The sequence below is a fragment of the Scomber scombrus genome, chromosome 13, assembly GCF_963691925.1.
Source record: "Scomber scombrus chromosome 13, fScoSco1.1, whole genome shotgun sequence".
Classification (NCBI taxonomy): domain Eukaryota; kingdom Metazoa; phylum Chordata; class Actinopteri; order Scombriformes; family Scombridae; genus Scomber; species Scomber scombrus.
Window position 1 is genome coordinate 20,260,983 of NC_084982.1, and position 22,291 is coordinate 20,283,273.

General features: G+C 39.3%; 1 protein-coding gene across 1 annotated transcript; it reads right to left on the reverse strand.

Moving 5' to 3' along the window:
- Positions 1-3,578: 3,578 nt before the first annotated feature.
- On the reverse strand, positions 3,579-5,583 carry cxcr4b (chemokine (C-X-C motif), receptor 4b). Its single transcript, XM_062431632.1, has 2 exons — positions 5,515-5,583; positions 3,579-5,212 (listed from the first exon to the last, which is right to left on the reverse strand). The coding sequence occupies exons 1-2, from the start codon at positions 5,518-5,520 to the stop codon at positions 4,088-4,090; spliced, it is 1,131 nt and encodes a 376-aa protein (XP_062287616.1). The 5' UTR covers positions 5,521-5,583; the 3' UTR covers positions 3,579-4,087.
- Between the last annotated feature and the right edge of the window lie 16,708 nt (positions 5,584-22,291).

Genomic DNA, 22,291 nt, shown 5'->3' on the forward strand with positions numbered 1-22,291 from the left:
AAAATTGGAGACAATACAAAGGGATTTGCAAAATATAGCTGGAGGCAGGCAGCAAGGGAGGCGATGAGAGAGATAAAGGTACATTTAAAGGGATGCCCAGTAGAACTTCAACTACTGCCTTGTCATGGTAAAAAGCAAGAGAAAAATCCTGTCATGAAACTGTTATGAAATCTGGAAGCTAACCTTTTAAGTTACGCTGTTAACAGATAAACAGACAGGGAGAAGTGAGAGCAACTTCCTTGGTAGTGCTAAAAAAAAACATGCGTGACAAGGGAAAGAGGGTACGTGCTGTTCTAGTGTCATCTATCAGTGCTTTATCACGCCACCAAACTGGAAAGGCACAACAAATGTTTGAGGTGCAATCTTTTAAGGATGTTTGCTAATTCTGTGACATGGAGAAAGACTATAATGTCACTCAATTTACTCTCCCTACCAGCAATTTTAAAGCCATGCTCACACGACAGAACACCTCAAAGTGAATGCTACGTAGCCAGTGACGACTGCATCAGTTGATCGATCATTCTCCAGACTGATGCTGATCCAACTTTGAGATACATGATGAAAAGGAAGACTCTCAGATCTGTTTTTGTCTATTGAGAGAAATGTCCAGACTGACCAACTTTTACAAAACACCAATCTTTCTTCTCACTTCCCTGACAAGAAAAAAACAGCAAATTCTAAAAATATTATTAGTTCCATGTTTTTCCTACAGATGTTTTTGAGAAATAAACATTTCAAACAGTACATATCCCTTGTCTATTGTAAGATATGTTTGAAAATGAATGTTTAAAAAGTAATTGGGGATGTAGCCTTTTTTTTTACCAACCATTCATCATTGTTCTTTCCTGATGGTGGCCAATTCAATGTATCAGGTGCCGTTGATATTTTTCTCCCCTGCCCCTCAGACTGCCTGAGTCCACAACTGCACGTACTGTTTTTAATAATTGTTACAATTGATTGATGAAATCAACATTTACATCATATAGGTGTTGATAAATTTGTCTGACTGGCAAGCAGTGGTGTAGAGGGGTTTATTTTGTATAGATTGCATGTGGTGAGTCTCTCTATTTCAGCTTCACAAATAACATTATCTAGACAGACAAATAAATATCAACTGTGGGTTATTAATAGCACATTGGACAAATGTTAGTCTGTGTTAATTTGATAGTCCCTTAATACTGAAAAACCTTGAATAGTATAAATGACATTTATATTTAAAAAAAAAAAGCAAGTAACTAAATCAACATGGTAGCTACAGCAACAAAAAATGGGCACATGGAAGTAACAGCACTGCTAACAAGAGATCACCATGTGTGGGCTTTTTTATGCATCCAGATGAAGTGGCATAATCCAGGAAATTACTTTCACGCCTTTGGTCAAGTGCACTTAGTGCATTCAGGTATGAAGTGACCTTTGCAGGAATGGCCATGCATGGCGAGAGATGGTGGTTTAAATACAGTGGGGGGTCATCAAAGCTTTTCTCAGGCTGTTGGCCACAGGAGCTCCTCCTGATGCAGGAAACAGTCTTCCTGCTGCTCACTTTCCAACAAAAACAATGCACCCATTAGAGAGGCAGGTCACTGCTGCCCAAAAGGAACCTTTGGTATTCACAGTATGTTCCTTTCATTATGAATTGGCAATAGCCTGTAACAATGATTTTTGTACTTATTAAAAAAAAAAAAAAAAAAAAAAGATTCTGGGGTGCATTATTGCCTTTGTTTGACAACTGAAAGAACCCTGTGCAGAGACAGAGAGAGGTGTATAAATCCAGCAAATGTCCATGCCCACAATCAGACCATATATATTGTGGTTATATTCATCTGATGCAACTCAGAATTCAAATGCTTTTCAACTGCAAAATTTAAAGGACTGGGCAATGGTGTCAAGTTCCAGTTTGAAAATCAGCGCTTGGATGCACACTGGTAATGAATCAAGTAGAAACAATTTCCTGTCCATTTCAACAGCTTTGGCCTTTAACCCAGAAAAGCAAACATGAAACACAAACTGTAGCACGTTTGTTTTAACTGATGTTCAAAAGGTAGCATTTGTTCCTTATTGCACAGGAAGGGAATGACACTGATATTTTGAAAGATATCAGATGATGGCCACAAGAGTCAGTATTTGTATTTTTAGCTAAGTGTTATTGAGCAGTGACTATTTTGTCATCACAAAGACAGAACAAAAGCTTTAATTATGAATGAAAGCCTGCCTTCGTGGACCTAACGGTTAATTCCTAAGGGGCCTATAGCTACTTAAAATATGTTCACTCAAGCAGGCACTTTAAGCAATTTGGGTAAAAGCATTGTCTTTTGTGTTTTTTTTATATGACAGTCATGGTTAAGTATTTGGAATTGATCTGAAATACATATTGATAATTGGTCAAATCAATCAACATGGAAATGCGGTGGACTCAAATCTGTCCTCCAAGTGCAACAACTGTTGTGCTGTATTAAATGTATATTTGTCTCTTTGTGAAAGATCAGTTTTTGTGTAACCCTACTATAGGCACACCATTATAATTCTTTGTAAGTCAGTTAACATGATCCTGAAGCCATGAAGCCCACAGTCGAACATCAAGGTGTCCTGACAGTGAAAGAAGGAGATAAAAATGATTTATCTGAACACAGTGAAGTGTTAATCAAAGATCTCTCCTTGCACAGTCTGAGGCAGTCAGGCTCTTATGCAAATTCAGAATCATTTGGGAACATTTCCAATTGAAAAGCACCCCTTGTTTTATCCTGTTCCACTGTGAGAAACCAGAGCTCCAAATATCCATTAACCCTGTGTGATGGAGGTACTTCGCACCTTTTTTACATGTAAAGAAATGGAAATGTATCACAATTGCAGTCTTGAATGAATCCTGCTTTGCACAGGGGCCACTTGATGACTCCGTTCTCCTTGACGTCTATTGTTACCTACTTCCTTTGGTCTCCAACTTGAACATCATTCTGTCACCAGTCCACCTAGATTAAATCTGTAGTATGTGCAGATAAAAGAGCTGATTTCTGTTTTTTATCTTTATATAATTCCAGCATAAAGATTACCTTGATACTCAGCATAGACTATATCTGCCTATTTGCATATTAAGAATATACAGCCTGTGTTCTGCAAACTATTATTTATTGTTTTGTGAGTCAGGGAATGGCTAAAATGACCCGTTGACCCATTCTGTGAAGCAAATGAGTATAACACTTGTTTACAAGCCAAACATAATGAAAGCAGTATATCTTGTTAACTAAAAAGAAAGAAAAAAATTCCAAGGGAGAACTTAACATGCTATTTTCTTTGTTAAGGAGCCATATGGGTGCAAATTATAACAGGAGATTTTAGCTTTTGTGTCGTGGCTGCTTAAGATGTAAAAGTGCACAGATGTTCCTGCAATTACAGGGCCTGCTCAGTCCTCCTTCTGCTTTCCAGCAAGATCAGGTGGAGACATTTGTGTTAGGGTTAGGACCCCCACACCCCTCCCTCTCTTCAACAAACACACACACACACACACACCTCATCCCCCAACCCCCGACCCCTGAGGGAAAGAGGAGCTGGTTTGGGTGAAAATGCACACCACACAATCATTATGGGAAGCATTGAATTTTTATTTTTACATAAAAACATATTTAAAAAGGATAAAAAAGCAGCATGCAGTTTCTTTTTTACAAAACTTCCAGTGTTAATGACAGCAATAAATAAAAGCTTTCAGATAATCACACAACTTAAGTGCGAACACACAAATGCTACAAACTATATACAGTTTCCAAAAGCAACTACCATCCCTGAAAACAGACAAGGCATTCTATGCCTTATCTTTACAACAGTGTCACAGTTTGCAAAGGTGAAATGAATCGTGGATTGTAAAGCTGAAATGAGGCACTGGCAAAAGTAAAAATCGCTTTTGAGGCGCATACAATTTACAAAACGTACAATGAAACCATCACAGGACACACAATTGCAGTAAACATTGCAAATCAAAATGTATAAAAAAGTTTTCTTTTTTTCTTTTTTTACATCTGTACAAAATGTAGTAAGTTCTTTGAAATTAAGCTTAAATTTTTCTCTCCTGAGAAGTCACAGACTCCAAGGTTGATTGATGTTAACTTGACAAAACACTTGAGGACTCTGACTCAGTTGATACAGATGAAATTGCGGCTCGCTTTTTTGTCATAAGAGTCACTTTCTGACTTGATCTGCTGCTCAATGCGCTTCTGGCTGACTTCTTGAACTTAACTCCCAGGAAAGCATAGAGGATGGGGTTTAGGCAGCAGTGAAAAAAGGCCAGGGCTTCAGTGATAGAAATCCACTTATTTACTGCTTGTTCCAGTTCACAGGAGCGGGAGACCACATTCAGCATGATGAGGGTGTCCAAAAAGATGCCCACACAGTAGGGCAGCCAGCAGGAGAAAAAACACAGAATGAGGATGACTGTGGTTTTCAGTGCTTTCTTCTTCAGTGCCTGTCCCTTGGTACCTTGTGACAGCTTGGTGATGATGATGCAGTAGCAGATGAGGATGACCAGGCCAGGCAGTACGAAACCCACCAGAATATGTTGGAAGCGGAAGACGGCTGTCCATATGAGATTGCTTTCCTGCGGGTAGATGCGCTCGCAGATGACCCTGGAGTGTGCGGTGTCCATGCTTTCATCTTCCATCAGGAGGAAGTTTGAAGACCCTGTGGTTTGTGCTCTGGCAAACACCATGTCAGGTACAGTCAGCACAACTGCAGGAAGCCACACAGCCACATAGATAACTTTGTTTGCAAGAAGCTTCCTTGTGGTTTGGCTGTTGGTAGCACGCACCACGGCCAAGTATCGGTCCAGACTGATGAAGGCCAGAATCAACACGCTGCTGTACAGGTTGACTGTGTAGATCACATGTACAGATACACAGAGGAGACTTCCACCGTACCAGTTGCTGGCTGCATCCACAGCCCAGAAGGGAAGCGTAAGAACAAACAAGAGGTCAGCCACGGAGAGATGGAGCCGGTACTTGTCCGTCATCGTTTTGACCTTTTGCTGGTAGCCCATGACGACAATGACTAATCCATTGCCAATGATCCCAAGAACGAATATTATTCCGTAAACTGTGGGAAGGAAAATCTTGTTGAAGCTGCTGCTGACAGCTCCATCACATGGCTCCTGGTAGTCTGGTTGTAGTTCAAAGTCTCCAGACATCTCTGTTAGGTTGTCAGAACTGTTATCAAACACAAAAGAGTACTCGTACTGAAAAAAAAAGAAATTGAAAAGTTAGAAAAATGTAAATTTGGGTAGCTGATAACATCACATAAAAGGCACAGACTCTAAGTAAAAAACTTTTTTTTTCTTATGTTAGAGGTGTCAAAAATGTTGAGTTTTTAAAAAAATGACCTAAAATTCTTAACTTAACTCAAAGTCAATTGTTACCTGACTTCTAGGCAATTTGCCGACTGATTATATATTATAAAATATAATTTATCTACCTTAATTGCCATTTATAAAAATAACATGCAGCACATATCAGGTTAGAAATATATAAAGAAACTTACCTCCATGTTAGCTACTAGTCAACGATTCAACTTGAGGACTTGTGAGGACGTGAGGACGTGCGTTTGACCGCATCTAAAGCAAAGTGATCTGATGACTGAGAGTCACACACGAAGTCATTTTACCAGTTTTTTGACCCCGCCCACACCCATCGCACGAGGGAGGAGGAGAGAGGTGGGCACTCTCCAAAAACGGCTTCACTATAAAGCAACGGCTTTGCTTGTGGTAAAGACGTCAGTGTGTGTTATTTGTACACGAGGAACCAACGTCTGTTATCATGTCATCTTTCAAAACGGAAAAAAACCCCGACCTAAACCTCTGGGGACAAAGCAGAGAACAGACTGGTGTTACTATTTGACTACTGTGAGCGATTATTTAATGACAAACAACTTAAATGGGATAGTATTTCTTAAAGCTCTTTCCTTTGTTGCAAATCTGACTTCCTTTATGTGTATTTTTCATGCTATAGGAAATAAAGAGCTTCACTAACAAGAACTATACCATTATTATGTATTGGTGGATGAGGACAGGTTGGATTTTACAAAATTATCAATAAAAAAAAATAAATAGATTAATTAAACTGAGAAACTAAGCAGAATATTCATTTTAGAGCTAGAAGTAATGTGATAATGTCATTATTAATGCATTTCTGTGTGCAATGAAGACTCCTACAGGAATACACCACAGCACGCAAGAATGCTATTAAGTTCAGTAAGGCCACTAAAATATAAAAGATACTATGTCAAGTCCCCATATAGGTCCCTAGCCTGCAGTGAAGTTATTGGAAAATTAGAGCAATTTTAGGATTACACAGGTTTTTCTGGTGGTATATCATCAAGCTCAGCATCCCCACATTTTGCACTGCCCTCTCCATTCTGCACGGAGCGAGGCTTGACATTTAAATTGGCTGCTCAGGGTCTCCTCTCAGCCTCATATTTCTCTCTACAAATCACTTTATAACCGTGTCTGATGGCGGTTTTCATCAGCGGAGGTCTGAATCTGTCCTCACCTTTATACACACCCTGTCACTTCTCAAGTACTGTTATGTCTGCACTCCCAAGTGCTAAATGACCCTCAGAGGATTTGAAAAGAGCCACACGCCCTATAATGTGGGATTTCTATCAAACAGCTTCGAGCATCAAAGTGTTCAACATTCATTCTCTTACAGCTTTGCCAACCCTCTCTGATTTCAGTTGAGTTAGTGATGGCAAGGCTGGGCCACACGAAACTCTCCGCCCTCCTCGCACACCAAGCTGACAGTTGTCTGAAACTGAATATCCACCACGAGCCATGCCAGTGCTATTTGATGTCTTTGATATATGAGAGCGGTGATAGATTCAATGAGTCGATCTACATCATTGATTCGACTGATGTAACATTTTTGAAACCACCGGGACTGCTTTGCTGGATGAAAACATCATCACATTTCCAAACAAAGAGACTTATATTCTATATATCAGTGCCCAATTACTCAGTTCTCTATTCTTACATTATCAGAGGTCAGTTGAGGTTTAGCAACTCTGTAACAGGCACAATACACTTTATGACCTTATAGTGCCTCGAAATCCCCCAAAACTCACCATGGTTCAGCTGAGTTTCAAAACATCAACAGCAAGCTGTAATGAAACTTTGGGGCTAAGGTGTTATATCACAATGATGAAGCTCAGAAGGAGATTGCAGTCATGGCTGAATAATAAAATATTATTAACAGATGGGATGGAAACCAGAGCAGCACTGAATATTACTGACTGTAATTATGTGTGCCCTAAGTGTAATCTCCATTGCAGAATAGTTAAAATGAGTATTATATTTTTGTGAGCTAAAAACCTAATAAAACGGCTTTGCTTCTGTCCCCATATTGAAAAAAGTGATTCAATCTGTTGCCACTGAAGGATTTTACATTTTCTGCTGCATAGATGTATAAAGAGAACACCTGGTGTCTAGTGACGCTAAAATCCCCCGTTGTGACAAAAAAACAACATGCATGTTCCATTTTCATTTTCTTTAGAATTAGTATTGTTAGCATGAGAAGCAACAGGCTGAAAAATCAGTGAAAAAGCGCCTCAGTAATGTGCGCCGATTAGCAAAAAATACAGACATTAATAACACATCACAGGATGAAAACTAGAGTAATAAGCATTTATTGGGGCTTATCAAAGTGGTTGTAGACTAATCCTGTGTGCTTGTTGTCCTCAGATCTGCCTGCAGCTGGACTCCTGAGGAGAAGAACAGAGGGAATCTGCAGCTCAGAGAAAGGCCACTGTATTGGTATGTTGCTCTTATCAACGCCATTCAGACGCAGACATTTTCTCCGTTATCAGTCTGCAAGCAGAACTCCTGGATTTCATCTGTGTGCTGAATAACATACACGATTTCATTTTTTACATTCCCCCAAATCGCTTCCTCTGCAGACAGAAATTCCACTGACTCACCTTCTGAAGTTTGGAGGTTTTTTTATGCTTTCAGAAGTATTTTTTCTAAAGCTTTCATATGTTGTTACTTTGAAATTACATTTTTCCTTCAAATTTACCTAAGCTGAAAATCAGTTGTATGTGTTTTGAATTTTGAGACCCAATTAGATGGTGTTAGATCATTTTACTGTTCTCACATGAAACAGCTACAATCATAAGTAAAGAAGAAAGTTTGAAATATTCACAACTCAATTCAACTCAACATTGGAGTTTGTTAAAGATAATATATGACTATCTGTTCAATTGTCTTTGGATGTATCAAACAAAACTCAATGAATGTGTACAGGAAAACGCTGAAATGAAACATTTAGATGATTAAAACAAAAGTTACACAGATTTAAATGTGGTGTCTTAGGTTTTCATTATCACACCTTTTAGAAGAAGAACATTATTTCCAAAAAGAAGCACACATTTGTGCTCTGTCTTGCAGCTTTGACGAATAAAACTAGGTGTAATCAGCACACTGCAATCAATCATCATTCCTGGAGTTTGTGTGGACATGGAGCTTATTGTTTTGCAGGATTTCAACAAAAAGAGATGTCACTCCTCATAATACATAAGACTTTTTTGGCAGCTCCAGCAGTATATCTGCAGCCTCCACTGTCAGTGTGAAGATTCAGATTGCTGTCGGCCCAGAATACAAAGGATCTCTGAGCTACTTGAATACAAATCCCAAGAAGTGTGAACGCAGTGAAGGGGGCTCTTCAGTGAATAATGGCTATTGAAATGAGGCAGAAGAATGCCAGTGAGATAAAGAGAAGAATGAGCAGTGCCGTTCAGTCAACACCAGCCCTCCAGTTCCAACTCATTCCAGCCCCTCAGCAAGTCGGCACGGGATAATTTCTCATAATGATACCTCTGCTCAAATTTCACCTTCACTTTTTTTTATTTAAAGCACCACATAGAAAATAACATCCAGTCTTTGTTGTTGAAGCTGCCTTTGGGTGTCACCCATAAATGCAGAAAAGGTTTTAGGTAACTCAAATAGCTTTAATCTCTTGTCTGGGCACTGAAAAGTGGTTTATGTGGATTTCAACTAAATACATGTGCTGTGTGTGTGTGTGTGTGTGTGTGTGTGTGTGTGTGTGTGTGTGTGTGTGTGTGTGTGTGTGTGTGTGTGTGTGTGTGTGTGTGTGTGTGTGTGGGGACTTGCGTGTGCGCACGTGTGTGCTTTCCAATGCATTGTAGACTTGTTGTTTTTTGTGTTGTAATATTGAACATCTGGCAGTTTGATTTAGCGAAAACATCCTAAAATTATTTATTCCATTTCATTTCATTGAATTTGTTACTGTCACACTATTATTCACATTGATAGAACCATGTCGCAAATGTATATTAAGTCAGTTTTGTGGCATATATCATGTTTTTCTGCTCTCTTAATGAAAAGGTATGGCATCTGTGATGTTAGTCAGGGGTCTGGAGTGTGTGTTTTGTTGTTTTTAAATGATTTAAGATGATCTGAATGTCCCTGCATGTTTGTGCGTAGAGTTATGTTCATTATTCGCCCAGGAATGCATAACTTCTCTATCTATCTATCGGCCAAGGCTCTATCAGGGTGCCTTTGTTTTCCCATCTCTCTGTGGTCGATGTGTGAAGTCTGCTCAGGGAAGAACAGACTTCATCCTTCATGCTCGCTGAGCCTTTGTTTGGGTTTGGTGTTCGGTCAAGACCAGATGCATCAAGCCTCAGTGAGTAAAACATGACACCAGGAAAAAAATGATACTCAGCCCTCAACTTATCACAAGAATGCAGATATTGTGAAGAAGTTACCATAATCTCACAGGCAGTGTCTTTGCTTGACTTGAGTGGCGTGTGTAAAAACAGAAGCTGTCAATGCTATGAGGAAATCTTTTTTTTTTCCCATGAAGTTATCACTGACGAATATTAATCATTATATTTCCACACAAAAAAAATATTTGTAAAAGCATCCGGCTTGCTTGCTTGCTTAAATGTTTGTGTTTGAAGAAAGAGCTTGAATTTTGAACAATAGAGCCACTTTAAAGACAAAGCTTGCTCCTTATCTTTGGACAGCACCCTTTTAAACTTCCTACTTTGCTGTGAGTCTGCATGTGTTGTTGGCCCATTTAAAACTCTTTCCTTGATCTAAGTCAATGTTACAGTACCCCAGTGAATTCGGCATGAAATGCAAAGGGTGGGCAGGAACTCAACCAGTATGCTCAATATGAATTACATTAATTAGTACTTTCAGTATCCTGTTTCTTTTCACGACAAATTTGAGTCTCCACAGTGTTAACAAGGTGGAAGGATGCATTGGTTTACTTCCCTCGAGGGAATTGTAGTTTTAACTTGTCTGAGAAGAGTCATAACCTGCCTTTGTTTTCTGAACAAAATGTTTTCAGTCTTTTTTTGCAATACAGAATAACTTTCAGACTCAAGTGAACAACATAATAGAGTTTAGGGTATCTATCTTAACGGAGCCTTCATGTTTCTGCGGGTCCATTTGTCAGTTTGAAATCTATTCATCACTCTGACTCGCTGTATGTGGTAAAGTTATTTCGGGGTCACAGCAGGACAGCAATAACAACTCAAACACACATTTCTTACCCTCAACTTGTTTTCATTTTTTTCTTACTGGAATAGTAACAAGCTAATTTCTTAGTCACCAGTCTGAATACGTCGGTGGGCAAAGACTGAAAGCAGACGATATTTACTCCAGAACATTTTCACGCTGATTACCCTGAATCCTGCCGCTGCCTGTCCTGACATGGAGTCCCTGTGGAATTAAAAAAACGGGGCATGAACCAATAAAAACTGAAATGGGTGGCACTGGCCTCGGGCAGTTAAGAAAGGAATATATTTCCACTTGTGGCACAGATCCAAAGCCACAAGGCTGCTTGAGAAATGCAGCTTGTTGGTGCATAGGAAGGGTGTTTTCTATGAGTCCACGATAAATGCAACCAGGGTTCCCTTTCCTTTTTCACCAACATCTCCACTGCGGTTTTGCTTTTCAACAGCATTAAAAAACTGGTAAAACGGCCTGAATTGCATCATGGTTTTTTATCTGTCATGTGTTTGCATTATGTAGACACAAAGCAATCTCACCTGCTTAGATGATTTGAATGTAATCATTTGCATAACAGTTTAGATGTTCAATTAGGAGCCTATTCTTTTCAGGTTTTTACAAAGGCGCGGGGTTAAACAACTGCCACCGCCTCAGCACATCAGAGACATGAAGTAGTAGGAATATCAATCGCATTCTGTATGCGATTGAGTTTCTCATGTCGCTTTTTTCTCCAGACACTGGGAGCTCCCTCTGCTGCATTTGTATACGACAGAAGATCACAGCGAGTGTTCTTTCAGGCTCTCTGCAGGTGGAGGTCCTCCATCTGGCCTGTGAGGACAGTGGAGGAGACATGAACAGTGGCTCAACTCAGGCCTGATCACCTCAGATAACAGGGACAATAGGCCAGATGACAGCAGATAAGATTTCCAGAGTCGAGTGACCAGAGGAGGGAAAGAGGGAATAAACCAGCTGCCAAACCAGGCCGCTTTAAACAGTTACTTCTAACAGCAAGAGTCTTAAAGGAGAATCTTTTTAATGGACATGTCGGCAGCAGTTCATCTCAAAAACACTGGCCAGCAAAGAACTTACTTTTTTTCCCTTTAACCTCACAGCCTTACTCAAGTAATAATCAAAAAATGTTTAAATATTATTTGCATCGAGCCACATGTATTATTGCTCTCATTTCAAACAGCAAAGGATACATTTAGTTTTGATATGTGTAATTTCCAATAATGTATGTTATTTTGTGACATAATGCTAAAATATGGGTGTGTCACAAGGTACTTTGGCAGCGCAAGCAGCTCATATCATTCTGTAACTCAGCACCTTCTGCTGAGCAGCACCAGAGTAAATATGGAAACATTTAAGCATTAACTTTTAGTGTTATATTTTTCAAGTTAACGTAACCTTTGCTTTCCAGAGACCCTCTGTGCATAAAACCTATCACCTCCGGCACTCTCCTTTTAGTGCTGATTTATAGCACCACTCAGCAGAAGAGAACAGACTTTATTTATTATTTAAACACTGTGATGGAAAACCGACGAGTTGGATTTGTGTATATGAACATCCTTGTTGATGGACAGAGCTTCCTGTGACAAGTGATGTAAGGCTCTGGTCTGGAGCGAGGGGTCATCTGTCCAGCCCTAGACTTGAACAAAGCATCAGTGGAGGAGTATCTATCAGCCCAGGCCAAAGAGACGTTTTAGCGCCCCTGCGGTGCCTCCACGTCTGAAAGATGACACCGTCTACATTGACTGCCTGAAGCAGAAACAGAAAACAAAATAGTTTTATTTTCTTCTTCCTACAGTCTCCAGGAAAGGGCAGTGGATAGTAAAAGCTGTCACTGTTTGTTAGCACAAACAGTTTATACTTGTGCTCTCTATCAGTTGGTGAGTCAAAGCTCATTGCACACAAACATCTTACTCATAGTCTACTCATCAGACTGGAGCCTGTTATGAAACAACCAAATCAAATGCCAACTTTTTATTTTACCTCAGGTTCATGCATTGTTTTGCTGAGTGTGTTCTCCAGTACTGATGATTTTTATCCAACACAAAGAATGTGGAAACAAAGGAAACTGTGCGTCTGAAATGTGTATTACTGAGTCTGTCCTCCCTATAGGTTGTCATGTCAGTTGCCAAAAATGACCACTGAGTGATGGACCCCATCTAGCAGCTGTAGTAATTATGACCTGGAGAAGTGACACAACTCAGATGAAGTCTTCATAAAGTGACAAAATTCAGAGGCGGCAGGTTGGGTGGCTGGTTCGATCCTAACTTGCAAAAAGTGTATTTAGTGCCTTTGATGCAGGAGATCGTTCACTTCCTGCTTCCAACTACAAGCAGGGACAGTTTAAAAAAAAAGTAACTACGATTGTCGTGGTGTCTACTGTTACTATGACAATGAAGGTTGCCTAAGTAGTAAATTTAACCCACACTACGTTTCAAGTGATAATTTTAATTCAAACCATGACCTTTTCCCATCCCTAACCAAGTGTTTTAAGTGCTGAAACCTAAACAAACCGTTGCCACAGCATTGTCACATCATTATACATAATTATATAACAGTGACAGATGATGTTATTCTGCCAATTACTGCTGATAGAGGTGGTTGATAAGAAGACACTCCTATCTGTTATTCTGGAGTGCAAGCCCAACGACTTATGTGGTTGTTTAATTTGGAAGACTTGTTGGTATTATTTCAGAAAGAAGAACGCCATAAGGCCGTTGAAAAGGAGTCTTGGATTTGTTACGACTCATGTTTGTATCAAGCAGACAGGGAATTCCCCCTTGTGTATTAAAAATGCTGGGATTTATAGCTAAACAAACTAAACCTCTGTGCTCCCTCAAGCCTATGATAGAGTTTCCTCCTCCAGCCAACTCTTCAGCCCAATCCTAAAGGCAATCGCTTGGGACCTTCGGCCCTTTGTACTCGGCTGCCTTTGGGTTTATTTTCTCAGCACAATTGAATTCTTTTCTTTTCTAAGGATTGCAGAGACTATAGATCCCTCCACTGATACAGAGTGGGGCTTTTCCTACCCCCCACTGCTCCAAATCTGTGAGGATTATTGTGTTTTTGTGTAAACAAAGATGTGGAGTAAATGATACATTAGACCAACATCCGGTCTTCTTGCTTTTTGATTATCCAGGAGACCCATGCTTTAAAGTTGTTTATGACAGGAAATAGAACAGGCACTGGTCAGTCTGTCAGCATACCAATAGCACCGTGTTCCCCCGTGACTGATCAGGATATGACAGGTGCTCTTTGTTGTTGTGTTTGTTTTGATTGAGATTTCTGCTGGAAAACTCAGCTCTGCTGTTGTTAGTTCTTATTATGCTTCTGGAAATGTTAATGCAGTCTCCCCTTGGCCTCGGCGAGATGATATGGACAAACACACTCTTCTCTGAAAAAACAGTGAGGCAGTAAGAAATATCCATGAATTAATTTTTAGCAGCAAGTGTCCAAGACTTATCAACACTTTGAAGTTGAAGAGCAAGACGTGATAAAGTGTTGTCTTTCTGGAAACAGCCAGAGGTTTTCCAGGCATCAGGCTGGCACAAGCCAGTATGAACTCTTATTGTTTAGACTTATTATTATATGTTAAGCAGAGAGACACTTAGATATTTGCTTTGAGCTGCACTAGCCAGAGAGGGAAGCCTCAAGGCAACTGGCAGAAGTGTCATTATCAGAAGTGTCAACAAAGCTACTGGGTTATCATCAATAACATCTGTATGACAGCCAAGGCAGTGTGTATGTTTCAGTTAGGGTTAAGGTTGCCCTGGTGTCATTCAGTGTTTATTTTGGTCTTGTACATAGATAACCTTGTGTATTTTGAATTGTTTATTGCGTTACTTTAAATCTTTAGTTGTTTTTATTTTTTCTCCACTTGTGTTGCTTAGCGCTCTAGCGTTTCTGCACTCTCCCCAAGATCACCTGTCAATTAAATTGCGTGGGAAGCACCGGGATGTTTCTTGTATTGGATTTGCTTTTGATAAAGTTTTAGTTTCTGTTCTTTGTTTGCTCAGTCTTGGTTTACATCAACCTTTTCTGTTTTATTTCAAACTAATTACAGGTGCAAAACACATCACTTCCTGTGCATCACAGGGGTTTCCCTGAAATATTTCATCAGTAAATGTCTTTGTGAACTTGTTATGTGTTGAATCACTGTTGTGGAAACTAGGAATAACAATAAAATGATTCATATATATACATATACAAATATATAAATAATCACAGTATGTAGCTCAACAACAGGACACATGACCACATTTTGAAACAGTCATTGAATGTACATAAAATCTGATATAGTTATATGACATTAGTAAACTATAGTGGTATGTGTTAAACATACAAAACAAACTTAAAAGTTTATTTACTCAAGTACTAAACATAAGTTTAATTTTGAGGTACCTGAGTATTTACATTTTATGCTACTTCTACTTCACTATATTCAAAGGAAATATGTTCTATTTTTTGAACTTATTATTATTATTTTTATTTATTTGGATTTAAGATATTAAACAATTCCCTTGTCTTGTAAAGCATTTTCCAGCCTAATGGTTTTGTAAACATAGACTGCAAAAAAATAATGAACATAGTCACCATGATGTCACCAGGTTGAAGCCTGGTTTTTGTATTTTTACTACCGCCATCTTGGATTTTTGGAGCCAGAAATGACATATTTGGATATGAGGGTCGGTGCAGACCATAACACTGGCTGCTAGCTTGGTTGGCATGGTGCATTTACAGTCTGTAGTTAACTGTGATAATGCTAATGCTAATGCTACTTTTTGCTTAAAACCATAACAGCAAAATGTACATAAACAAGACCAACCACAATGTTACATTTACTTTTTGTGAAAACAAAACAATGACATAGCAGTAACTACGGCTATGCTTATGCCTAAAATGTGTACTTTCACTTTTGATACTTTTGCTGATTTTGGAGTATTTCTACAGTGTGGTATTGTAACTTATACTTCTTCCACCATTGCATACAACATATTATCTACCCAATTGGTCTGTGATGCTTTATCCTATAAAGGACTGAGAGGTAACAGCTCTAACTGTGATGGGTACAGTTCTTTTTAACTGCTCAGAGACACATTTGGATTTCTCTCTGAAGTTGTAATTCATCACTCTGTGTAGGCGGAGATCAAGCCAACACAGCATTTTATTATTGATAAACAAGAGAGTCTCAGGTATCTCTACCGCAGCACTCCTGCCTGAAACCTGAAAGTAAACCAATTCTAAGAACATGTTATATTTATTTTACCATGCAGAAATAGAATAGATAATGCATTATATATCCAATATATATATATATATATATATATATATATATATATATACATACGTGAATGTGTGTGTGTGTGTGTGTCTGTGTGTACACATTAACTTTAACAGCCCTAATGGAAAATATTTAAATATATATAAATATTTTATACGCGCGTGCAAGAAGGTGCAACTCAAATATGGTCTGGTGGAAGACTTGGCAGCTGGGACTTGCCCCCCCCCCCCACTCTGTGAATCGACAATTCATTTCCAGCCGATTTGTACAAAAGGTGATTGTTAGCAGCAGGTCCGGTCTGTCCACTTACAGTTCTCTGAGTGAACCCTCCAGACAGCCATTGCTCAATCATGGCTCACCTCTCTGGCAGAGGGCACAGACAGCAGCTTTCACACTCACTTCAAATCAAATCAATGTCTGATCCATCATGGGCCTCTTGCCTTCGGGGCAGCTTTGGATCTGTAAGAACTACTCTCTGAGGTATTTACTAGCTGCTTATGTCTTGGACTGATGTGTGTGTGTGTGTGTGTGTGTGTGTGTGTGTGTGTGTGTGTGTGTGTGTGTGTGTGTGTACGTGTGTGTGCAAAGAGTAATAGAATTAAAGAGGGCCCCCTGTCCCCCTCAGGAGCTATCCATCTGGTTTTATATGTTATCTGACAAAATTAGGGGACTTTGATATATATATATTAGCAGATGTTGAGAAAGGATGTTGTTTTGAATATCCTGCACATGTTAAGCAAACTGTGAAATAAATGTCTAGAAGGTTCTGTAAGAAGAGGTAACTTCTTAGTTGAAAATTTGCGATGACGATGTATTGTTTAGTTTAATATGCCCCTCATGTGACGGTTGGTCTAATTTCTGTAACCTGGAAAAACCATTTATAGAACTTCAGTCACACCCAACATTTGGTGCGTATCAACAAAAAAGTAGTTCCTGTTTCCTCTCCTAACCACATTTCCATGTCCTCAATGGAGGATGTCATCAGATGCAAGAACTTGTGACATCGATCAAACATTTTTTAAAATATTAATCTTTATCCAACAAAATATCAAAGCATATAATCATATATCAGTGGTACATAAAGATATTGTCTCAGGAGCTATATCATTCACACATACATTAAAATTAATATAGCCATAGAAACTGGGTTTTGTTCTACTGAAACAGAACAAAGTCACATCAAAATCACACACACCACAAAAACAATAAAGCTAAACACCATTGCTGCTCAAGAGTTATATAAACACAAAATAGTTACATTGTTTAAGTTTAATGAGTTTTGAGGATCTCTTTCAAAGTTTTACACAGTAAGTACAACAAACAACAACATGTATCGTCAAAAATCAATTTTCAAAGATTCATAGCATAAATGCAAGCCACTTGGTCAGAAACACCTGCTTTATGGAGTTTATCGCCGAAGAAAAGGTATTTGGAGGAGGCAATATCTCCTTGCCTTATCATAAAGGAGGCATTTTTATGTGTGTCTTGGAAGCCCTGAATCTTTATTTCCTTGACATTTCTGGATTTGACCTGTTCCTGTCATGACGGCTCACTCGGGTAGCATTCATCACAAAATGACGTGCACATGTTTCATACAGTTGGCAATCTGCTCAATGCCACATGGTTGATAGAGTATTCTTCAGCAATGGACCTTATTGTCTTTCCCTGCCTCGCCTCATCTGACGAAGACTAAAGTACATACACAGACAGTTTTTCACACATACTGCATGCTGAAAAAGGCATAGAGAAAATATGTTTAGTTTTCATTATTGGGTTAGATGTTAGTTTGAAATTTGCATGTATAAAATGGCTCACATTTTAACTAACACACAACTCTTTAATCTAATAACAATTACATAATTCTAACTTCAACAGTATCAGTACTAAGCAAAATAGAGACGTGGTCCAAAAATGACTTTCTTATATGTGTATCAGTGTGTTGGCTGTAAAATCTCTACAGTTCTTCACACAGTTATGCAATTTCACATGCAAGGACAGGAAGAGTGATGTCATACATGAAAGTGACCACATGCTTCTTAGCTCATCTTCTCTTGGTGAAAGTGGTGCTGTTGTAAACAACCTTTGTCTTACAACCATCCCTGGCCTCCCATGTGTTTGTAAATCTCTAGTTAGATATTGCTTTAAAGGAACAGTTTGACATTTTGTGAAATATGCTAATTCACTTTCTTGCTGAGAATTAGATGAGACATGATAATGATATAGAGTGGTACCACTTTCATGTCTATACGTACAATATGAAACTACAGCTAGGAGATTGTAAACTTAATTTAGCTCATCATAAAGACTGGAAAGAGTGGGAAACAGTTACAGCCAGGCACCGAGTGGAGACCCAACAAAGTCATTATAACGGGTCAAGAAATAGTTATAAAACACAACCCTTTGTCACGATAATGTGGTGTATTACTCTTAGTCTTTGTGTGGTGATATGGTAATAAGTGACCTTCAGAGGTGATGGTAGACTGATTTTTCATGCTTGTACAAAGCAAGGGTTGCTGTTTTTATGCAAAACTAGGATTATTTTTCCAGCTCCATATGTAACACACAGACATGAAAGTGGTGTTAATCTTATCATTTGACTCCTAGCTGAAAGGCAAATGTGCATAACAGAGACCTGATATCCAGAGACCTGGAATATTAACTGGTATTATTCATGTTAACATGGAAACATAATCACACTTGACCATGTAAGCAGTTCAGCTTGAACAAGATCTTACTTCATGCATGTAACCACAGGCAGCACTGGTATGAACTGTCAAGGTAAACATAGAGCAGCAGACCTTCTCCTGCACCTGTAACCTGATCTCACCTCTCTGTTGTTCAGACTTTTATTAGTCTTACTCACCTAACATTGTCTGTAGTCCCTGACAGGGCTCCGGTAATGGTGACTCATTCAACGCCCACTGCATTTTCCCTTTTCCCCTTGCCAACATCAGACACAGCTACTTCTTACGTTCTCCTTTTCTCGTCCCCCATGATTCATTAGATTTACTGTTTTTTGAATGCCCAGCGGCTGGCTGCCATCATAATAGGTTGAGAAAGATCGTTTCTTCCATCATCAAGTTTCTAAATCATCTGCAGGGCTTTTCAATTTCTCCTACATAGATAATGCTAGTGCACTTTGTAACACAGAGGAAGCAAGATGTCATAAATCATGTTTTTAAAAGAATCCATTTTACAATTGATTATATAATGCATACCTCCAACAAGTGCCCCGATCTATCTCCAAGCTGTCTATATTCTTTCTTTTAATAACGGGATCTGGTTTTATTATAAGCTCTCAAAGCATTTCTAACCCAAATTTGTGCACAGCAAAGATGAGCATCTTTTGATCTATGTTTGTGAGTCTTTGCCATAGTGTCTGTTTCGCTTTTCACTGTTATTTTCCTTTTCATACAATCAAATAATCTCAGGCAAATGCCTGGACAAATTCTTTTACAAATATATGCACGTGTAGCCAGCAGATTGGCTGCATCTCCAAAGAATGTTAAGCATCAGCCCTTTAGTACATTTTGTTGGCACCATCTATGATATTTGGCCCAAACAAGCCCATTTCCTTTATAATGAAATGATAGCTGCAGATACACTGCTTATCTCTTTTATTTCTACTTTTTCTTTTTTGAATAAAAATCCAACAAATCTTGTTAACTCCTCTTGTGCAAGTGCAATTTTCTCATACAGACATGCAGTGTTGAGTGCGGAGACAGGGAAGAGAGGGAGGGCTGTGTTGAAAAAGGACAGAGAAACAAAAACAAGTTGGTTATGTTGAACCACTGTAGAAACAGGCTGAACTCTTTGTGAACCTGTTTGTCTCGCTGTTGTTGTCTGCCTACTTCATCACCCATACGCACATAAAACCACTCCACTCTGCCCTCACTTCCCCTGTCTGATGACTGACAGCCCTCCTGATAGATGCCACAGATGTCCACAGTGAGATCAATAAACTCCCACTCCTCCACCCCCACTCTGACACATATCACGAGACACTGTAGCAGCCATCGTCTGCCCGAGTCGAACTTCCCTTCTCTCAGATAGCGTGAGAGGTTGGAAAAGATGAACTATTGACTGTTGCTGAGAGGCTTGTTTTTGTCTCCTCATGCTGCCAGGCTGGCGTCAGACTGTGACAAAAAACAGTTCTTTCTTGTCGTTACAAAGTGTTTTGTCATGAGTTCTTACGCAATGAGCAATTGCAAGTTTTAGCATGGGTAAAGTAAATTTGACTTTTGTGATGTGTGTTGCTTAAAAAACCACAGGTGATTAAGTCATCAGCACTACAGGAGTTAAGCCTGTGCTTTGGAAACAAACAGAGCAGGTTCCTTACATGAACCCTGGTTTGCAGCCACAGCTGTAGCGTGACTGCAGAAGCTGCAGGTTGTTTGACAAAAAGAGGCAAAGAATGGATCTTTAACGACAGAAAAGTCTTGCTCATTTGTGGATTCCTCTGATCTGGTCATTGTGGTGCTGCTCCTGAAGGCAGATGGCCGCCCCTCCCTCAGTAATGGGGGAGGTGCGTGTGTGTGTGTGTGTGTGTGTGTGTGTGTGTGTGTGTGTGTGTGTGTGTGTAGTAATCTTCATCTATAATAAGTACTTTGTTCAATTATTGAGAACTAAGATCTTATTTTCTCATCTAAAAAAGTGAAAAAGATCTGATCATTTCACCTGTTTTCAAAACAAATCCATATCTTTGAGACATTTGTGAATAATGCACTGCACTGCTATATTTATCTATTAAATTGACAATGATAATAATGTTTTAAGAAGAGACCACAAGCCCTGTAGCACATTTATTTTTTAAAAATAGGTTAAGGAGCTTTCCAGCCTGATCTCCTCAGGGAGGTTGTTCCATAGAGTGGCCTAACAGAAAGGAAGATCTGTACGCCTCTGGTCTTCAGCCAACATTGTGAAATAGCTAGCAGAGCATTGGCTGAGGACCTCGAGTTGCGACCAGGCACATATGGTGTCAGAAAATCTAAGATGTGCTTGGGTGTGAGTCCAGGGTGTTTTGGACAACCTGTAATGTATGTAGACTCTTTTGGCTCAGAAATGTATAGAGAGAGTTACAAACGAGAGTGAATAAAAGCACTTATGACAATCTCTAGATTTCTATTTGATAAAACTGAACAGATCTTGGAGAGTCTCCTGAGCTGCAACAAAGAAGACTGAGCGACTGTGTTAATGTGCTTGTTGAAGCGGAGGTGGTTATCAAAGATCACCAAGATATTTGCAGTTTTGCAACTGTGCCAGGGCCAGTAATTATTACCTCAGTCTTATCAATATTTAACTGTATGAAGTTCTGGGCCATCCAGCATTTGAAGTCAAAGATAAAGTTGTTGGATTCAGGTCATTATCACAGAGGATGACTGTGACTTGCCAATGGCTACACTAAAAGATCTATTTTTTAAGTAAGAATAAAACCCCTTTAAAACTGCCCCAGAGATGCCAACCAAGTGTTTGAGGCATTTCAATACAAAATGATCAACAGTGTCCAATGCAGCACTTAGATCTAACAGAACTAAAACTGAAGATTTTCCAGCATCAGTGGCAGCCAGCAGATCATTCATCACTTTAAAAAGTACAGTCTCTGTACTGTGGTTTGCCCAAAATCCTAACTGAAATGTCTCAAAGAGTCCATTTCTGTTTAAAAAGCAATCGATTGTTCAAGTTGTACAAGTTGTACAAGTTTTTCCTAGAGGCAGTTTGGAAATTGCTCTGAAATTATCTAGGGAGTTAAGGTCTAAAGAAGGTTTTTTCAGAAGGGGTTGAACAGTTGCATTCTTCAAATAAGCAGGGACTTAACCAGTCAGTAGTGACATGTAAATTATAGGAAGAATAAAGGGGCTGACAGATCCATATACCTCTCTTAAAGCCAAGACATTCAGTTCTGATCAATTTCGGAAACTAGGGAAACCACACGAGGAAGATTTGGAATTAAGTCACTCCACTGGCAGAATATTTTCTTGTTTTGAGGAAAAAAACCTTAAATGCTGAATAAAAGAATAAATGATTGTTTGTAGCGCTCAGAGAAGGCGGGCAGGCACACGCAACAAAAACGTTCATGGCAGTGTATCTCATTTCGAATGTGAATAAACAACGAGCGCTGAGCCTGGTGAGTAGGCTTTGTTGCTGCCGACAATGCCGAGTTGACAGCACATCTGGCATCATTGCAGGGCCACAGTGTTTGTCTCCCCCACTTTCTGCACCATTAGCTGCTCACTAGGCAGGAAAAGACCAGCTACAGCGCTGTCCTACTGCCAGTCATTCATGATGCATCACTTAACACACTCAGCTCACATCCACACCAATGCAGATGAAAGTGCTGTATGTACCCATAATGACTGTTTTCTGTTCACACATAGCATTTTCAGTTTTCTGAGAGTTTGCCATCGTCATTAAAATAACAAGACAGCTGATTCCTCAACTGACCATCTAAGGCAGCTGGTTTATCTCATTTCCACCATGCAGTATCTGCTTTTCTC